Source organism: Drosophila teissieri, chromosome 3R (genome assembly GCF_016746235.2).
Source record: "Drosophila teissieri strain GT53w chromosome 3R, Prin_Dtei_1.1, whole genome shotgun sequence".
Lineage (NCBI taxonomy): Eukaryota > Metazoa > Arthropoda > Insecta > Diptera > Drosophilidae > Drosophila > Drosophila teissieri.
Window position 1 is genome coordinate 17,355,709 of NC_053032.1, and position 14,725 is coordinate 17,370,433.

The 14,725-nt window shown below is 47.7% G+C and overlaps 5 protein-coding genes across 5 annotated transcripts; all 5 read left to right on the top strand.

Moving 5' to 3' along the window:
• The first annotated feature begins 1,152 nt into the window (after nt 1-1,152).
• LOC122620579 lies at nt 1,153-3,834 on the top strand. The gene has a single exon (XM_043798109.1). It carries the CDS (start codon nt 1,252-1,254, stop codon nt 3,832-3,834), a length of 2,583 nt encoding a protein of 860 aa, XP_043654044.1. The 5' UTR covers nt 1,153-1,251.
• A 130-nt stretch (nt 3,835-3,964) lies between these two features.
• Nucleotides 3,965-6,702, top strand: LOC122620279. The gene has a single exon (XM_043797664.1). The coding sequence runs from the start codon at nt 4,111-4,113 to the stop codon at nt 6,673-6,675; it is 2,565 nt and encodes an 854-aa protein (XP_043653599.1). The 5' UTR covers nt 3,965-4,110; the 3' UTR covers nt 6,676-6,702.
• A 16-nt stretch (nt 6,703-6,718) lies between these two features.
• LOC122620280 lies at nt 6,719-7,176 on the top strand. Its single transcript, XM_043797665.1, has one exon. The coding sequence runs from the start codon at nt 7,021-7,023 to the stop codon at nt 7,135-7,137; it is 117 nt and encodes a 38-aa protein (XP_043653600.1). The 5' UTR covers nt 6,719-7,020; the 3' UTR covers nt 7,138-7,176.
• Nucleotides 7,177-7,552: 376 nt separating this feature from the next.
• Nucleotides 7,553-8,705, top strand: LOC122621153 (protein lifeguard 1). The gene has a single exon (XM_043798910.1). It carries the CDS (start codon nt 7,667-7,669, stop codon nt 8,459-8,461), a length of 795 nt encoding a protein of 264 aa, XP_043654845.1. The 5' UTR covers nt 7,553-7,666; the 3' UTR covers nt 8,462-8,705.
• A 678-nt stretch (nt 8,706-9,383) lies between these two features.
• LOC122619925 lies at nt 9,384-12,932 on the top strand. Its single transcript, XM_043797150.1, has 3 exons — nt 9,384-10,097; nt 10,151-10,400; nt 10,453-12,932. Exons 1-3 carry the CDS (start codon nt 9,592-9,594, stop codon nt 12,838-12,840), a joined length of 3,144 nt encoding a protein of 1,047 aa, XP_043653085.1. The 5' UTR covers nt 9,384-9,591; the 3' UTR covers nt 12,841-12,932.
• The last annotated feature ends 1,793 nt before the right edge of the window (nt 12,933-14,725 follow it).

Here is a 14,725-nt window from a genome sequence, read left to right on the forward strand (position 1 = left end):
TAAGTTTCTAGAATGATGGAAATGTATTTAAAATTCTAGATATTTTCTGCTTTTATGAAACCATTTTCTTAGAAATATTTCCATTGTCAGAAATATGTAAAATAAGAACTTTGTGGTAGAAGCTTCGATTTGTAAAAGGCATCATAAAATATTTCAAACTGTTGCGACTGACTATTTAAAATTGTTTTAAAATACCAGTATTTATTTAAAAGATTTATCTACAATTAAGGGTTTTAGTACACCCATACAATTTGTTAGTTTAAGAACACACCTCACCCATGGACCTCTTCCTAGAGTAAATTGGAATGTACACGGGTGTTATATAATTTATGCACAGTGAACATTTGGCTGCACCAATTTGTATCCAATTAAATCGGCTTGGTTAGTCGGGCGGTCTTCTCGATAAAACGTTTTCATTTTGCGGCTCAGCATTTTTCGACAAATTTCCCACTTTTTCCCACTGTTCGGCGCAAATGCGCTTAAAAACTAGTTTTTGGGTGGAGAGCAGTCTCCAACTGGGGCGACTGAAACAGCAAGGATAACCGATTTTCGCGTCAACGTAATGCGCGAAATTTAATTAAAATTGAACTTCATTTAGATAAGCATGTGAGCTGATTTGATAAATGGGGCATTCCGCCTCTGGGGGCGTGTGAGATTTCCCAGGAATCGCGTGTTAAGCGGCTTACGCAAGGTGTAGCGATAAATGGAAGCGGGATTTTCCACGAGGGGCTGCGACTTTCCCCGACCATTGGCTCCTGGGCAGCAACAGGCGAACTTGTGACTGGGGAGTGGCCGGGGTAATTAGAAATCCATTTGGCTCCTTCTCACTGGCCCAGTCAGGCTCGAAATCCCGCAGGACTCTTTGGTCAGACAGGAGGTCACTGGAGTTCACAGTTGGAAAAGCTTGTGGACAGCTGCTCCCAAGAGTTTAGAACTAATGATTTATTTGACGTTATTTAATTTCCAGGCAAGCGGTGTGTAATGAAAAGGGAATTTGCAGTAATAATAATTACAAATAATTGGTCCACTTGTATGCATTTAATTAAAAGGCGACATTATTTTAAAGCCTTGGTCGGTAATATATTTTTGTGAACAAATATTGTTAAAAATCCAATTTTCAGAGCATAGCTTTGACTTTAGGGTCTCCCTTTTTTAAGTCTTATGTGCATTACTCTCCTAAACAGTTCACACACACTTTTCACTTTTACACAAATTTTGGTATAGTTTATACGAGATATTGCTAGCTTTTCAATGGAAAGTGGCCAACAAGATGACGAGACAGATTTCCTGTTCGATATTGTGGTCACTAACGTGGAGTTGAACAAGCCAGTCAAGGAACCCGAAGAACTGCAGGTGCAAGTCAAGTTCGGTGGTGTCAATGTCCGAATCACATCCAGTCGTATAAACGTGCAGGATTTCGAGGCCAACAGAGTGACCGAGTTCACCATTAGTCCATCTGCACTGCGACGGACCCTGGAGGATCAGGGAATGCAGATATCCGCCCGACATGCGGGCTCAACTTTGGGCAGTAATGTGCTGCTCTTTCCGGACACCTTTATTGATAAAATAGACCCCAAAATGAACGACCTCTATTTCGAGGATACAATAAATCTAATGCGCCGAGTTGACTGCGTTGGCACCATCAGCATTCGACTAGTACTGATCGTCAAGTGCACAGATCTGGACATCATTAAGGAACCGCGAAGGTCCAGTTCCCGTCGATCTTCCCGAAAGTCCTCTGCAGTGGAGATCCCTCCCAAAAAGGTGGTACCCAAACAAAGTTGCCAAGGACTGGGTAGGACATTTAACCTCCAGGACGTGATGTTCGTCATCGGTGATCCCGATCCGCTGCTCAAGATTCCATCAGAACCGTGCTCGGAACTTCCGTTTGAAGAAGGGGATGTGCGTCTGGATCTGGACCTAGAGCGCTATAAGAGCTTGGAAAATCGTCGCATACCAGATAACGAACCCTGTCCCGAGGAGAACCCCTCGATTGGTCAACTCAGGCAGCTGACACTTCATTACTCAAGGATCATTGGAATGGTATCAGAGAAAATTAACCAGATGAATATGCCTTCTAGCTCGGTGGATCCCCCATCGGAGAAGAGTGCTCCGATTTCAAACGCACCCATGGATCCAGCAGAAGAGCGTAAAATACCAGTTCCTGTGAAAGATGACACCGACAACGATGTAAATCCCATTCGTTTTTGCCCCATTTGCTTGTGTCCCATGTCCTGGCTACCGAAATATGCCAAATGCCCCAAATGCCATGCAACTGCTCTTCCTGTGCTGGAAGAACATCACAGCCGTCAATTAACTGCGGATGAGATTGTAGAAGAGCAGCTGGTGAAGCCAAAACATGAAGAATCCGAAGAGATTGGCTGTAAGTCGTGCCAAGTCCCGATTATAAAAACCAAGCCATTAAAGAAAAAGAAGAAACCTGAATTGGGCCAACCCGTTCAGAGCTCTGAATCTGAGTCTGACGAGGAGTGTCCTCCATGCCGCTGCACTTGCTCCGCCGGAAAGACTTGCGCCCATTGCCGCATTCGCAGAATGTGCGAGGATGTTTTTAATGGTGAGAACTCCGCAAGAATTCCGCAAGAGCAGGAGCGGCATGTAAAGGTGCCCAGTCCCCGCGAAGACGAGGATTTCTGTGTGATCACAAACCCCATTAACGATCGTCCCTACCTCTCCAGAGTTTTAAACGAGCTCAAGGATCTGTATCATCTGCACGACACCAAGAAGCTGCTGGACATGCAGCAGCGCTGCGAATCGCAAACCCTACTGCCAATTGACAGTAGACCTTCCATCAGCCTTAGGCATTCCCCCAATTCCTTTGATCCCCACATTCCCGGTACTTTGAGTCGCCAGACGGCGGGGCACAAGACCTGTTTGCCGGAGACACACTGTGTTCCTCGTCGGCACGGTTGGGATTGGCCACGATCCTGGTTGGCCAGGAAGTACGGTTGGAGGCCGGGGGCCATTCTTCGAGCAGCTAGTCAGGTGATGCGCTTCTTCCTGATGCGCAAGACGAATCGTGGCGACCAATGTGGAAAAGACAAGCGGGAACGCAGCGGCCAGCCAATACTTAATATTTGCAAACAGGACGGAGTGATATTTGTCACCCTTCGCGCCCTGGCCACTTCGGAGATGAAACAGAGACCCATAACCTTCCGCATTGTGAAGAGCGAACTGGCGGTGGCCCTGCGTCAGATTAAGCGCGCTTTGAAGGATCAGGGCTTCAGGAAGTGCACTTGCCACAAGTCCCTGATGCTGTGCACCTGTCGCGATGCCTTGGAGAAGTTCGAGCTCAACAAGGCACTGAAAATCGAGTGCCAGCGACGAATCATGGAACCCTGTCCCGAGCACTTGGTGCTCACCGACACGAGCATCAGTGACCTCGAGTTCAACCTGGATGTTACTCCGCCAACAGGAACACGATGGCCGAGGAGTGAAGCCCTCCGGAACGTGGTGAACCATGGCACACAGACTCAAAAGAAAGGGATACCATCTATAGAACCCAAGTACCCAGTGCCCGATAGTAACTATTGGAGGGCCTTTGATTGCGCAGCTGGAGATCACTATATGGGCACTGCCTTCGGGGACAATCTGGAGACCGTGTTCGAGGATGGCATATTTGGATATGAAGGCGGAGGTCAGCATGGCAAAGCTCCCGGTCGGCGAGATCCAAGGGTTTGGGGAAAGCGTACAGGTGCACCAATGCCAATTGGCACCGCTCCTGATCAAATCGATCCATATAGGTTCACCCGAACTGTTTGGAAGTCACTTCCAAAGAATATTGTTCGCCAAATGCACACAAATCGCAAACTGTAGGACTCTACTGTTCATAATAAATGCTACTGTGTGTCCTAAATATCGCTTTTAATCTTTTGGGATTCCAGAACCACTTTTCTTCTTCGAATTTAGCTTTGAGTTTAATGCCAATTGCGTTCAGTCAGTTAGATTCCTACTCCTGTAAACCAAACACACACCTTACTTGCGTTTCCAGTTCATATTACTTTTTTAATCACCCATATTAATAGATGATATCTCAGAAGGACTGACCTCAGGCATACAAATTCCCAAGTAGCCCCAGTTAACAACCTCAAAATGGCGGAATCGGTTAACTTTCTTTTCGACTTGGTCATCACCGATCTGAATATTTTTGGCGTGACGATCGAAGAACCCATCAAACTCCTGGTGGACACCAAGGTTGCGGGAAAATCAGTGAAGGTAACGTCCAGCCGAATCAATGTCGACCAGTTTGCGGCAAACAGGGAGCTGGAGCTCGCTATGGAAGCATCGACATTGCGTCAAAGTCTGGAGGAGAAGGGCTTGTCTTTGGCGGGCATCTACCAGGGTTCAACTCTGGGCAAGGCCACTGTGAACTTCCCCGTGGAGTTTCTCGACAAGATCAGCCCCACAATGAACGATCTGCTGCACGTGGATACAGTCGATTTGGTTCGTCGAGATGACGTTATTGGAACGGTGAGCGTGCTAATCCGCTTGACCATAAAGTGCGAGGAGCATCCAGTGCAGAAACCCTTAAGGCAAAGCCTTTCCCGGACCAGTCTTTCCCGGACCAGCCTCTTGCGGACCAGCAAATCATCGGGGATACTGCCGAAGAAGGAGAAAAGCGAACGAGTCAGCTGTGCTAGCCAGGGCCCGACCTTCAATCCCCAGGATATCATGTTTGTCATCGGGGATCCCGATCCCTTACTCCAAATTCCATCGGAGCCGTGTTCTGAACTTCCTCCCGAAGTAGGAGATGAGCGCCTGAGCCTGGACTTGCAGCGCTACAGAAGCTTGGAAAATCGTCGTGCAATCTTCCCAGCTGATGATCCCTGTCCCAAGGAGAAACCCTCATTTACGCAGCTAAAGAGGCTCACCGAGCAGTACTCCAATATAATTGACTCGGTGACCAAGAAGGTTAAACAAATGGATCTGCCCTCGAGCTCATTGGCTCCCACGGAGCATCCTTCCGATGCGAATGTCATGAGTTCAGTTTCCACGCCGTGGACTCACATTCCCACTCCCATGCAATCCTGCATCCCAGTTCCCGTGAGATCCGACTTATTGCATGGCGTGAAACCTACACGCTTCTGTCCTGTGTGCTTGTGCTCAATGTCCTGGTTGCCAAAGTACACACCATGCCCGCAATGCAATACTAAAGCAGTGCCCATACTCCAAGGACATCAGATCAAGCCTATTACGGCCGAAGAAATTGTGGCAGAGCAGCTGGTGAAACCAAAGGCACCGCCCGGAGTCGAGGACTTTTGTGAGCCAGCCTGCGAAAAGGTGCGCCGGAAGATCTGGAACGACGACGTCTGTCCACCGTGTCGTTGCACATGCACCAAGGGTATAACATGCCCCCACTGCCGCATCCGCAACATGTGCAATGACATTTTTGCCTCCAAGGCTCCACCAAAACCGAAACCCCGAGTACCGAAACCCCGTTCAAGTGAGGATTTCTGCGTGGTCATGGAATCTGACGAGGACGATGATCTTCCCTACCTGGCGAAAGTGTTTTACGAGCTGAAGAGTCTCTACCATATCCACGACACCAAGAAGCTTTCGGCCATCAGAGAACGCTGCGCCGCTCAGTCCTTATTCTCTATCCGCAGCAAGCGATCCATCAAGGAGCTGACGGAATCCCTATACCCAGGAGACAGAATCCCCCACAGGGAAAGCCACCCTCCAAAGGCGGGCCACAAAAGCTGCCTTACGCAAACGAGCATCGTGTCCCGTCGCCATGGCTGGAACTGGACCAAGAGCTGCGAGGCTCGGAAAAACGGCTGGCGGCCAGGAGCCATCCTGCGATCCTCCGGCCATGTCATGCGTCACTTCCTGATGCGCAGTAGAGATCAGAACGTGTGCCGCAAGGTGACAGCTGACTACGAGGCGCAGCAGCGATTTGGTCATCCCGTGCTCAACATTTGCAAGCGAAATGGCGAGATATACGTGACCCTTCGTCCACTGCCCACTTTGGGCATGAGGCAGAGGCCCATCACCTTCCGGATCGTGAAGAGCCATCTGGCCGTGGCACTGCGTCAGATCAAGCGCGCTCTGAAGGATCAGGGCTTCGAGAAGTGCTCCTGCCACCAGTCCCTGATGATGTGCACCTGTCGCGATGCCTTGGATAAGATTCACCTGAACAAGGCCCTCAAGAAAGAGTGCCAGAAGCGTTTCATAGAGCCCTGTCCCGAGCACTTGGTGCTCACCGACACGAGTGTGAGCGACTTGGAGTTCGATCTGGATGTGACTCCGCCGGCGGGAACTCGTAGACCGAAGAGGAAAGCCCTAAGGAACGTGGTGAACCACGGCACCCAGACTGCGAAGAAGCAGCCACCAGCGATAGCACCTCCATACCCAGTGACCCACAATCCCTACTACAGGGACTACGATTGTGCGGCAGGAGATCGATATATGGGCACTGCTTTCGGGGACAATATAGAAACCGTTTTCGAGGACGGATTCTATGGATACAGGGGTGGTGGCCAGCATGGAATGCCCGTCGTCTGGAGGCATCCAAAGGTGTGGGGCAAGAAGGCCGGGGCTCCGCTCCCGATTGGAACCGCCAGAGACGCCGTCGATCCTTATCGGTTCACCAAAACTGTTTGGAGACAACTGCCGCGAAAGATAATTCGAAAAATGAGAGCAAAATCAAGGAAATAGCAGTTTTTTTATTAAAACTAAAATTTACAGATGCAGTGTTTCATTTCGGTGCTGCTACTAAGGAAGTCATTTTGAGTTACAAGGATTTTTCTATAGTATTTTGTACAATTTTAGGTATTTTTGTTCATGACAAGAGACCAACATTTTTTTGAGTGTTATTGCGACGCAAGCCAGCTTGTTTTCAAAATATTGCTCAAATTCTATTAATAAGAGCATTAGAATTTGATTAAATATGCTAATTATATGGCTCAGTCAAAATAGAAATTATAAACTGGTCGCAGTCAAATGCAAACGGTAGTATAAAAGCGCTATGCCAACTGGCAGACTGCATTCCAAGTTCCCAAAATGAAGATCTTCGCTCTCTGTGCCTTTGTGCTGCTCATCCTGGCTGCCGTCCAGGCCAATAGTTCTCCGGAGACAAGTGCGCTTTCTGGAAAGGACCTAAAGAAAACTGCAGGATAATCTATAATTGGACCATTTAACCGGAGGAAAGCTACTCGAGTACTGGAATACAATCGATGTTGAATAAAAACGCTGTTTAGACAAAGAATTTGTTGTACTTCTTTGTATGCCCTTCAGACAGAAGGTGTAAATGAGACAGTTGCGGCAATAACAAGTATATAAGTTCTTGATAAGTATCACTTGCCGAGTCTAACATTTTTTTTTTTGTTTTAACATTTCATTTCGTTGGTTTGTTGATTTGATCAAAGTGGTGTTACTGCAAAGATTGGACTTGCGGGATCTAGGTATCTTACATGTTATTAATAATTATTTTACATTTATTTCATCGGTAGACGTTTCTCAAGAAAGGGTTTTAAAGGAAGTTATATTGAGTCATTATAATTATTAACAAACCTTTCATCGACTTAGAGTTTCTCAGAAGTAGATTTCATTTATCGTTGACTCTTCTGCCATACTCTACTGAAATTGCCGATTAAAGTTCTTAAATCAAACGTAAGCATTCACTTGAGAGGTTTATTCCAAGGACACAATGTTGGATATTGCGCAAGAACCAGTGCAGCAGTATGGAAATCGTAGCCACCAGGCGGAGTGTATTCCCCTGGGCAGATATCCAGCATACGGCTCCGACATGGAACAGGAGGATGAAGACAAGGGCCTGGGATTCTGCAGCGCCAGCATCCGGCGGGGATTCATCCGGAAGGTGTACCTAATCCTGTTGGCACAACTGATCACTTCCCTGGTCGTCATAGTTTCCCTTACTGCTAATAAGCAGGTGCGTCTGATAGTGGCAGACAGCACCTGGATGTTTTGGGTGGCCATCCTAATTGTGGTCTTCTCTCTGGTGGCTCTGGGCTGCAATGAGGATCTGCGCCGTCAGACACCAGCCAACTTCATCTTCCTATCTGCCTTCACGGTAGCCGAGTCCTTTTTGCTGGGCGTGGTAGCCTGCCGATATGCGCCGATGGAGATCTTCATGTCCGTGCTAATCACGGCGTCAGTTTGCCTTGGACTCACTCTATTTGCGCTACAGACGCGTTACGACTTTACCGTGATGGGTGGTATCCTGGTGAGCTGCTTGATAATTCTGCTCCTCTTCGGGATCGTGACCATCTTCGTGGGCGGACATATGGTCACCACCATCTATGCCTCATTGAGCGCCCTGCTCTTTTCCGTTTATTTGGTCTACGATACCCAATTGATGATGGGAGGCAAGCATAGGTACTCCATAAGTCCCGAGGAGTACATATTCGCCGCCCTAAATATTTATATGGATGTGATGAACATCTTCCTGGACATCTTGCAATTAATCGGAGGATCTGATTAGTTCGACGACATCCCACAAATACTCGTATTAATTTACCACACGAATTCGACGTCAAGCGTTAATAAATCTCATTGTGCAGCTTTAGTTATATAGTTATCAGCTTACAAACAGCATGGCAAAACCTTCAAAGCCTAAATATAGACTTTGAAATTTGTTTATTTTTTATACAAACAACAGTTGCCATAAATAATATCAATAAACTTGTTTGCGCACCCGTTTACGAGCATCAGCGCTAATCACAGACAACCTATATCTTGAAACAAATTTCGTATAATTTGCACTACATTCTTGGCTCAAAATAAGAACGAGAAATGGTGAAACAGGTATCGGTTTCACCAACGACTACGATATTAGCTATATAAGATCATCCAGCACAGCAAAGTGTATCAAATTTGGAAACGATGAAGTTCTTTGCTCTGTGTGCCTTTCTCCTCATTGCTCTGGCTGCCGTCCTGGCAGCGGACAGGGAGGATCCCGGCTACTGGATGCACGCGGATCTATCGGAGGGATCGAATGTAGTAAATTTTCTACCTGTACCGGCGGGAGTCGAGGCGTTGGACTATCGTACCGTGAATGTCTATGAAGACCAATAGTCTTTCTGGCTAAAAATGTATCTGAATCCAATGCAGACCTCGTGCGACAGAAAAGAAGTGCAGCATTTACTAATAAAATGTTAGATTTTTCAAAAACATATTGTGATTTTAATATTTGGGGGCAGGGGTCACAACACCAAACAAACGCTTCAAAACAAGTTCGACATTCAATGGGCTCGGCGCAGCCTTTGGGTTAAATGCGTAACTTTCGTTCAAAAAGATAAACAAATGAAATCGAATAACTGGAAATACTCATTGTGCATTCGAAAAATGAAGAAACGAAACATGCCTTGGATTCTGTCATAAATGTTTGGTGGCCATTTTTTATTAGAAACTGGTCAGAGTTGGGTTTGTTTTTATATTCAGAACACTGTGTTGCCTGTCTACCTCAGTTTTATTGTAAAGTTTAGTGTAGTAAGTCTATAAAAATACTATTTGAAAAATCTAAAGTAAAAAAATTCAACATAACTGGAACTCGAATGACTAGTTCCTCCACAAGAGAAAGCCCAGCCAGACAGTAGAAATTTAGATATCAAGATGGGACCCAAAAAGAAGTCCGTTGCTGTAGCTATTGCAGAGCCTCAGCTGGAAGACAAGCCACCTGAAAAGAAAGCCCCGCCGAAGAAAGAGCCCCTTCCCATTTTCGTCTTCGACGTTATAGTCACCCATTTGGAGGCCAACAATACCCAGTTCACGAATCCGAAAAACCTCGAAGTCACTGCAAACTTCTTCAAAACTCCGCTTCTGCTCACACAGAGTCAGATAAATGTTAGCGATTTCAAGGCCAATGCTGGTCTCTCCTTTCAAAAGGAGCCAAAGGAGGTTCGCAAGGCGGTAAACGAGTGTGGGATAGCCTTCAGCGTGGTGTACAGCAAGAAGGTGATTGGCTCGGGCCAGGCATCGTTCCCCCCCAGCATAGTGGATTCCATCGACAAGGACATGGGCGATATCCTTCACTCGGACGTCATTGACTTGGCTGCGGGCGGCGTGGTGACCGGCAAACTCGAGTTCGCTTGCCGGATGGTCGTCATGTGCATAGCAGAGTAAGTAAATCGAAATAGCCACATTCATTTTGTATTTGCTAACCTCTGCGCAGTGAGCCTGAACTCGAGTGCTCGCGTAACGTGGACAGGAGCATCAATGCACAGGATATTATGTTCGTAATGGGCGAGTCACAGGTGTGTCCTAGTGCCTGTGAGCCCTGTCAAAATGATTTGGAGGAGGAGGAAGGCGACGAGCGGCTCAGACTGGACCTGGATCGATATCGCAGCACGGGTGGTGGTATCAAGCCATACAAGATGATGACCGAGAACGGATCTGGGATACCAGCGTGTTGCGAACTTAAGGTTACTAAATATACATTTCTAATTACAATTTATTATATATGGTTGTATTCAGAAAATGGCAATCGAGTACGAGCGGATGATCGACTCCATTACCAAACAGACGGGCATGCCGCCACCCAAGCCTCCGTGCCGTAATCCCGACGAGGCGAACAACTTTGGCATGAACCCCTGCTGGTGTCAGCCGGAACTTCCTCAGTTTCTTGAGCTGCCCGAGAAACCGGACAAGCCGTGCTTCGTTTACCTGCCCGCCACCCAAGATCACGAGCCGGACTTTTGCGAGAAGAACCTCATGCCGGTTCCCATTGCCGACTGCGATGGCCAGAGGCCGGACATCAAACCCATCCGCTTCTGTCCGGTCTGCCTGACCAATATGTCGTGGCTGCCGAAGTTTGCGGCGTGCCCGAAGTGTGGAATCAAACCGATGCCCGTGGTGGAGGATAGGCACAAGGAGAGGAAGGTATCGGCGGACCAGATCCTGCTCGAGTACTTGGGCAAGGGACCATCCACCGTGGATGACTACTGCACGGATCCTTGTGAGAAGGCCGGAAAGGAGAAAGCCGCCGACGATGAGTGTCCGCCATGTCGCTGCAGCTGCAAGTTTGGCAAAATGTGCGCCCACTGTCGCATCCGAAAGATGTGCGCCGATATATTCAAGAGCGATCAGATACCACCCAAGTGCCCAAAGGTGGAGCCGAAGGAGTCGGAGGACTACTGTGTGGTAAACAAGAGCTCCGAGGACTGTCGACCCTATCTGGCCAAAGTTTTCTCCGAGCTGCGCGATCTCTACGACATTAAGGACACCAAGAAGTTGTCCGAACTGGACGAGAACTGTGATCGAGCGGTGCCCAAAACGGAGAAGACTGAGAAACCAGAGCCCAAGAAGGAGATCCTAGTGCCCAAGAAACCACCTTATATACCACCTAACAACAAGGGTCAGATCTCCAGCAGACACAAGCGATGTGTCCTTCAATCGGGATTCGTGTCCCGGCGACATGGCTGGGCCTGGAGCAGCAGCTGGGAGGCCAAAAAGCTGGGCTGGCGTCCGGGTGCCATCCGCAAGCCCATCAAGAAGCTGATGAAGTTCTTCCTGGAGCAACCTGGCCGCGGGAATGCCTTCGCCAAATGCAAGGACACGGAGACTTTGGAGCGGGAAAAGGAGCTGGCCTCGCCGGTGTTAAATATCTGCAAGAAGAACGGCGAGATCTTCATCACTCTGCGTCCGCTCACTCCCCTGGGTATGCGCCAGAAACCCATCACGTTCCGGATTGTGAAGAGCGAACTGGCAGTGGCCCTGCGTGAGATCAAGAGAAAGCTGAAGGATAAGGGGTTCCGCAAGTGCACCTGTCACCAAACATTGATGATGTGCCGTTGCAGGGACGCCACCGAAAAGGTTCATCTGCAGAGGGCTTTGAACAGGGAGTGCCGACGCCATTGCATTCCGCCAGCTGGCGACCATCTGGTGCTCACAGATACCAGCGAAAGCGACATGGAGTTTGACTTTGATGTCACTCCGCCAGCAGGAACGGAGCAGCCGTGCCAACCGCCCTTGCCGGATACCGTTAACCATGGCACCCAGACCTCCAAAAAGGACCAGATGCCGATTCCTCCAAAGTATCCCATCAAAATTCCTCCATATTACAGGGGTTTCGACTGCGCCGTGGGCGATCGTTACATGGGCACTGCATTCGGATGGCCGGGCGAATTGGTCTTCGAGGATGGCGTCTTTGGGATGCTGGGTGGCGGACCACATGGCCCCAATCCAATGCCTTGCGGCAGACCCCGAGTGCCAGGAGCTTGGGGCGGTGGCGCAGGAATGGCTGGCGGTATTGGTGGGGCAGGAGGCGGCGGCGGATTTGGTGCAGGCTTTGGTGGAGCTGGTGGTGGTGAAGGCGGTGGCGGAGGCGCACGAGGAGTCTTTGGTGGCGGAAGGTCAGGAAGAGGCGGTGGAGCCGGAGGAGCTGGTGGCGGACCTGGTGGCTTTGGAGGCCCCGGCGGACCTGGAGGCGGACCTGGCGGTGGTGCCTGGAAGGGCTTTCCTAGCGCTGCTGTCGGAAAAGCGCAGGGCGGAGGCAAAGCAAAAGGCGAGAAATCCGAACCTATACCAGTGCGCTATCCCAAGAGATTCCTCAAGCCCGCCGAGGATGCAGCCAAGGCGGCCAAGCAGGCGGAGAAGGACGCCGTGGAGACGAAGAAGAAGGGCATTAACATGATCAAGTATCTGCAGAAGAAAGGCACTCTCGTCCGTCCCTGGAATCCGCAGGAGGGCAAGGACAAGAGACCTAGGAGACCTAAGGGGGGATTTGTCGGAGCCGATGGCCTAAAAGACAATGAAAGGAAGCGCAAAATGCTCCTGGCCGTTCCACCGATACCAATCACTGAGATGCCCAGGCGAGGAAAGGCACATTGTTGTGATCCCTGTCGCATGGATATTATCTACTAAATGGTCCTCATTGTCTGCATACATTCCAATGTCGCAAACAAATTCAAATGTGAGATGCCACGCATATCTTTTAATATACGTATCAAATTTTATTTGCACGCTTTCTTATGCGCCGAAATGGCAATGGCACTTCGCTTTCAAGTCATACAAATGATGCATATTTTCCAGAGCGATGGCGAAGATCACTGCCTGTGTGATTTTTTCCGTAAATAACGTTCCATTTAATATCCAAAATGCAGGAGACGACACTCGCCTGCTAATGCTGTGAAAATCCAAAAGGCATTATCAAATTTTATGTTATGACATAAGATGCCATAAAGCCGTGCTCTCGTATATTATACATGAAATATGGCAATTTCAATTAGTTTTTAGTGCCGCCGACATACTCGTACAGACACAGACTGGGGATTAGATTTTGTAAGCCCAACAGCTTGTTTGCGATATTATAACAGCATTTCGGACTGCCATTCCCACTCGAAATGACATCGCAATCGGGCTGCGTTTGTAGAGTGGAGTGGAGCTGAGATTGAAAATGTTGTCTGTGCAGTTAATTAAATGGCAGGCACGCACAAGGGGGTTATGGGGAAATTTTTGGGGGGAGATAGTACTCCATAGCGATTCCAGATTGGAGCCAAAGCCCACACACACGCACACGCACACGAAATAATAGTAAATTAATGGGAAATGCTAATATATGCTAAATACGTAAGCTGATTAGCAGGAAACGCAGCATATCCATACATCGCATTGAACCAGCTTATATTATATCTATATTGAGCTAATAGGAGGCCATGTCAACGCATCTTAAATGCCAAATGGAATTCGGAAAGTTTAGAAATTATTTCATTTTTTACTATCATGACATTGACCTATTATCCATTATTTCTTTCAGTGGTATTACTGACACCATTACTATATTTTCCCACTGGGACCCCGAATCTCTGGGCTGAAATATTCACAGGCTAACCCAAGGGATTCAAATTGAGCCAATTTATTACGCCTTTCGCAAAGGTTTCAAATTTACACAGGGAGTACACGAAAATTTATAATTATTCATACAAATTAGACCAATTAAGTGGGGAAAGGAAAAATGCGAAAAAGTTCATTTTCAGCATGAAATGTTTTGGCACGTAAATTAGGCAAAGAAAAAGATATCTTACCTTTGCAAAAGGGAACAAATAATTGTAAAAGAAAGTGGAAGAAAGGCGCTTAAGTGCATTAGTCGCAACCGTGGGAATACTCACATATATATTCAAAAGCAGATACCTTTTTTTGTTTAAATAGTGCACATTAAAAGAGAAAGCTCTTGCTAAGTAATAAAGAATGCTTTATTGAATGTCAAAAAGGACGAAATGTTCAATTTTGAGCTCACTAAAATCCTCATCAACAGATTTAAAGTAGCCAACTTAATTTGCAACATAAAACCAAATAAAAAGGATGACAAATCACGCCACAAAATTCTGATTGGTCCCGGTTTTTAGCGATGGAAATATTTCATAGGCCACTTAGCAGGTGGCGGGACCGCATTTATTTCTGCCTCCGCAGATGAGCTGGGAAATATTTCGAAATTGTGACACTTTGGCAGCGAAATATGTGGGCGGTGGGATGGGCAGGTGATTATAATATTCGCAATTATGTTTTGAGAGGGGCAGAGAGTCCTGCATAATTCAGTGAACCAAAAGGGTCGATATTTTCGGGGCAAAACCCTTGTTGAATATTTCATATAATGGGATTTTTAATTTGACGCTTTAAAGTCACCATGGCGATGGAGAGCAAAGGTAAACGCATTTTGGCACTCCATAAATCAAAAACATTCAAGTGCCGCTCGGCTGGCGCACAGTTGATACCCTGGCCCCGAGCCAAAATGCGCACAAATATTTATTCA

What these genes read in the sequence shown, in the direction of transcription:
- LOC122620579 (XM_043798109.1), top strand. Translation starts at nt 1,252, where the DNA reads ATGGAAAGTGGCCAACAAGATGACGAGACAGATTTCCTGTTCGATATT.
- LOC122620279 (XM_043797664.1), top strand. Translation starts at nt 4,111, where the DNA reads ATGGCGGAATCGGTTAACTTTCTTTTCGACTTGGTCATCACCGATCTG.
- LOC122620280 (XM_043797665.1), top strand. Translation starts at nt 7,021, where the DNA reads ATGAAGATCTTCGCTCTCTGTGCCTTTGTGCTGCTCATCCTGGCTGCC.
- LOC122621153 (XM_043798910.1), top strand. Translation starts at nt 7,667, where the DNA reads ATGTTGGATATTGCGCAAGAACCAGTGCAGCAGTATGGAAATCGTAGC.
- LOC122619925 (XM_043797150.1), top strand. Translation starts at nt 9,592, where the DNA reads ATGGGACCCAAAAAGAAGTCCGTTGCTGTAGCTATTGCAGAGCCTCAG. An exon ending in GTCGTCATGTGCATAGCAGA is followed by an intron (nt 10,098 to 10,150) that starts GTAAGTAAATCG and finishes ACCTCTGCGCAG; the next exon opens with TGAGCCTGAACTCGAGTGCT. An exon ending in CAGCGTGTTGCGAACTTAAG is followed by an intron (nt 10,401 to 10,452) that starts GTTACTAAATAT and finishes GGTTGTATTCAG; the next exon opens with AAAATGGCAATCGAGTACGA.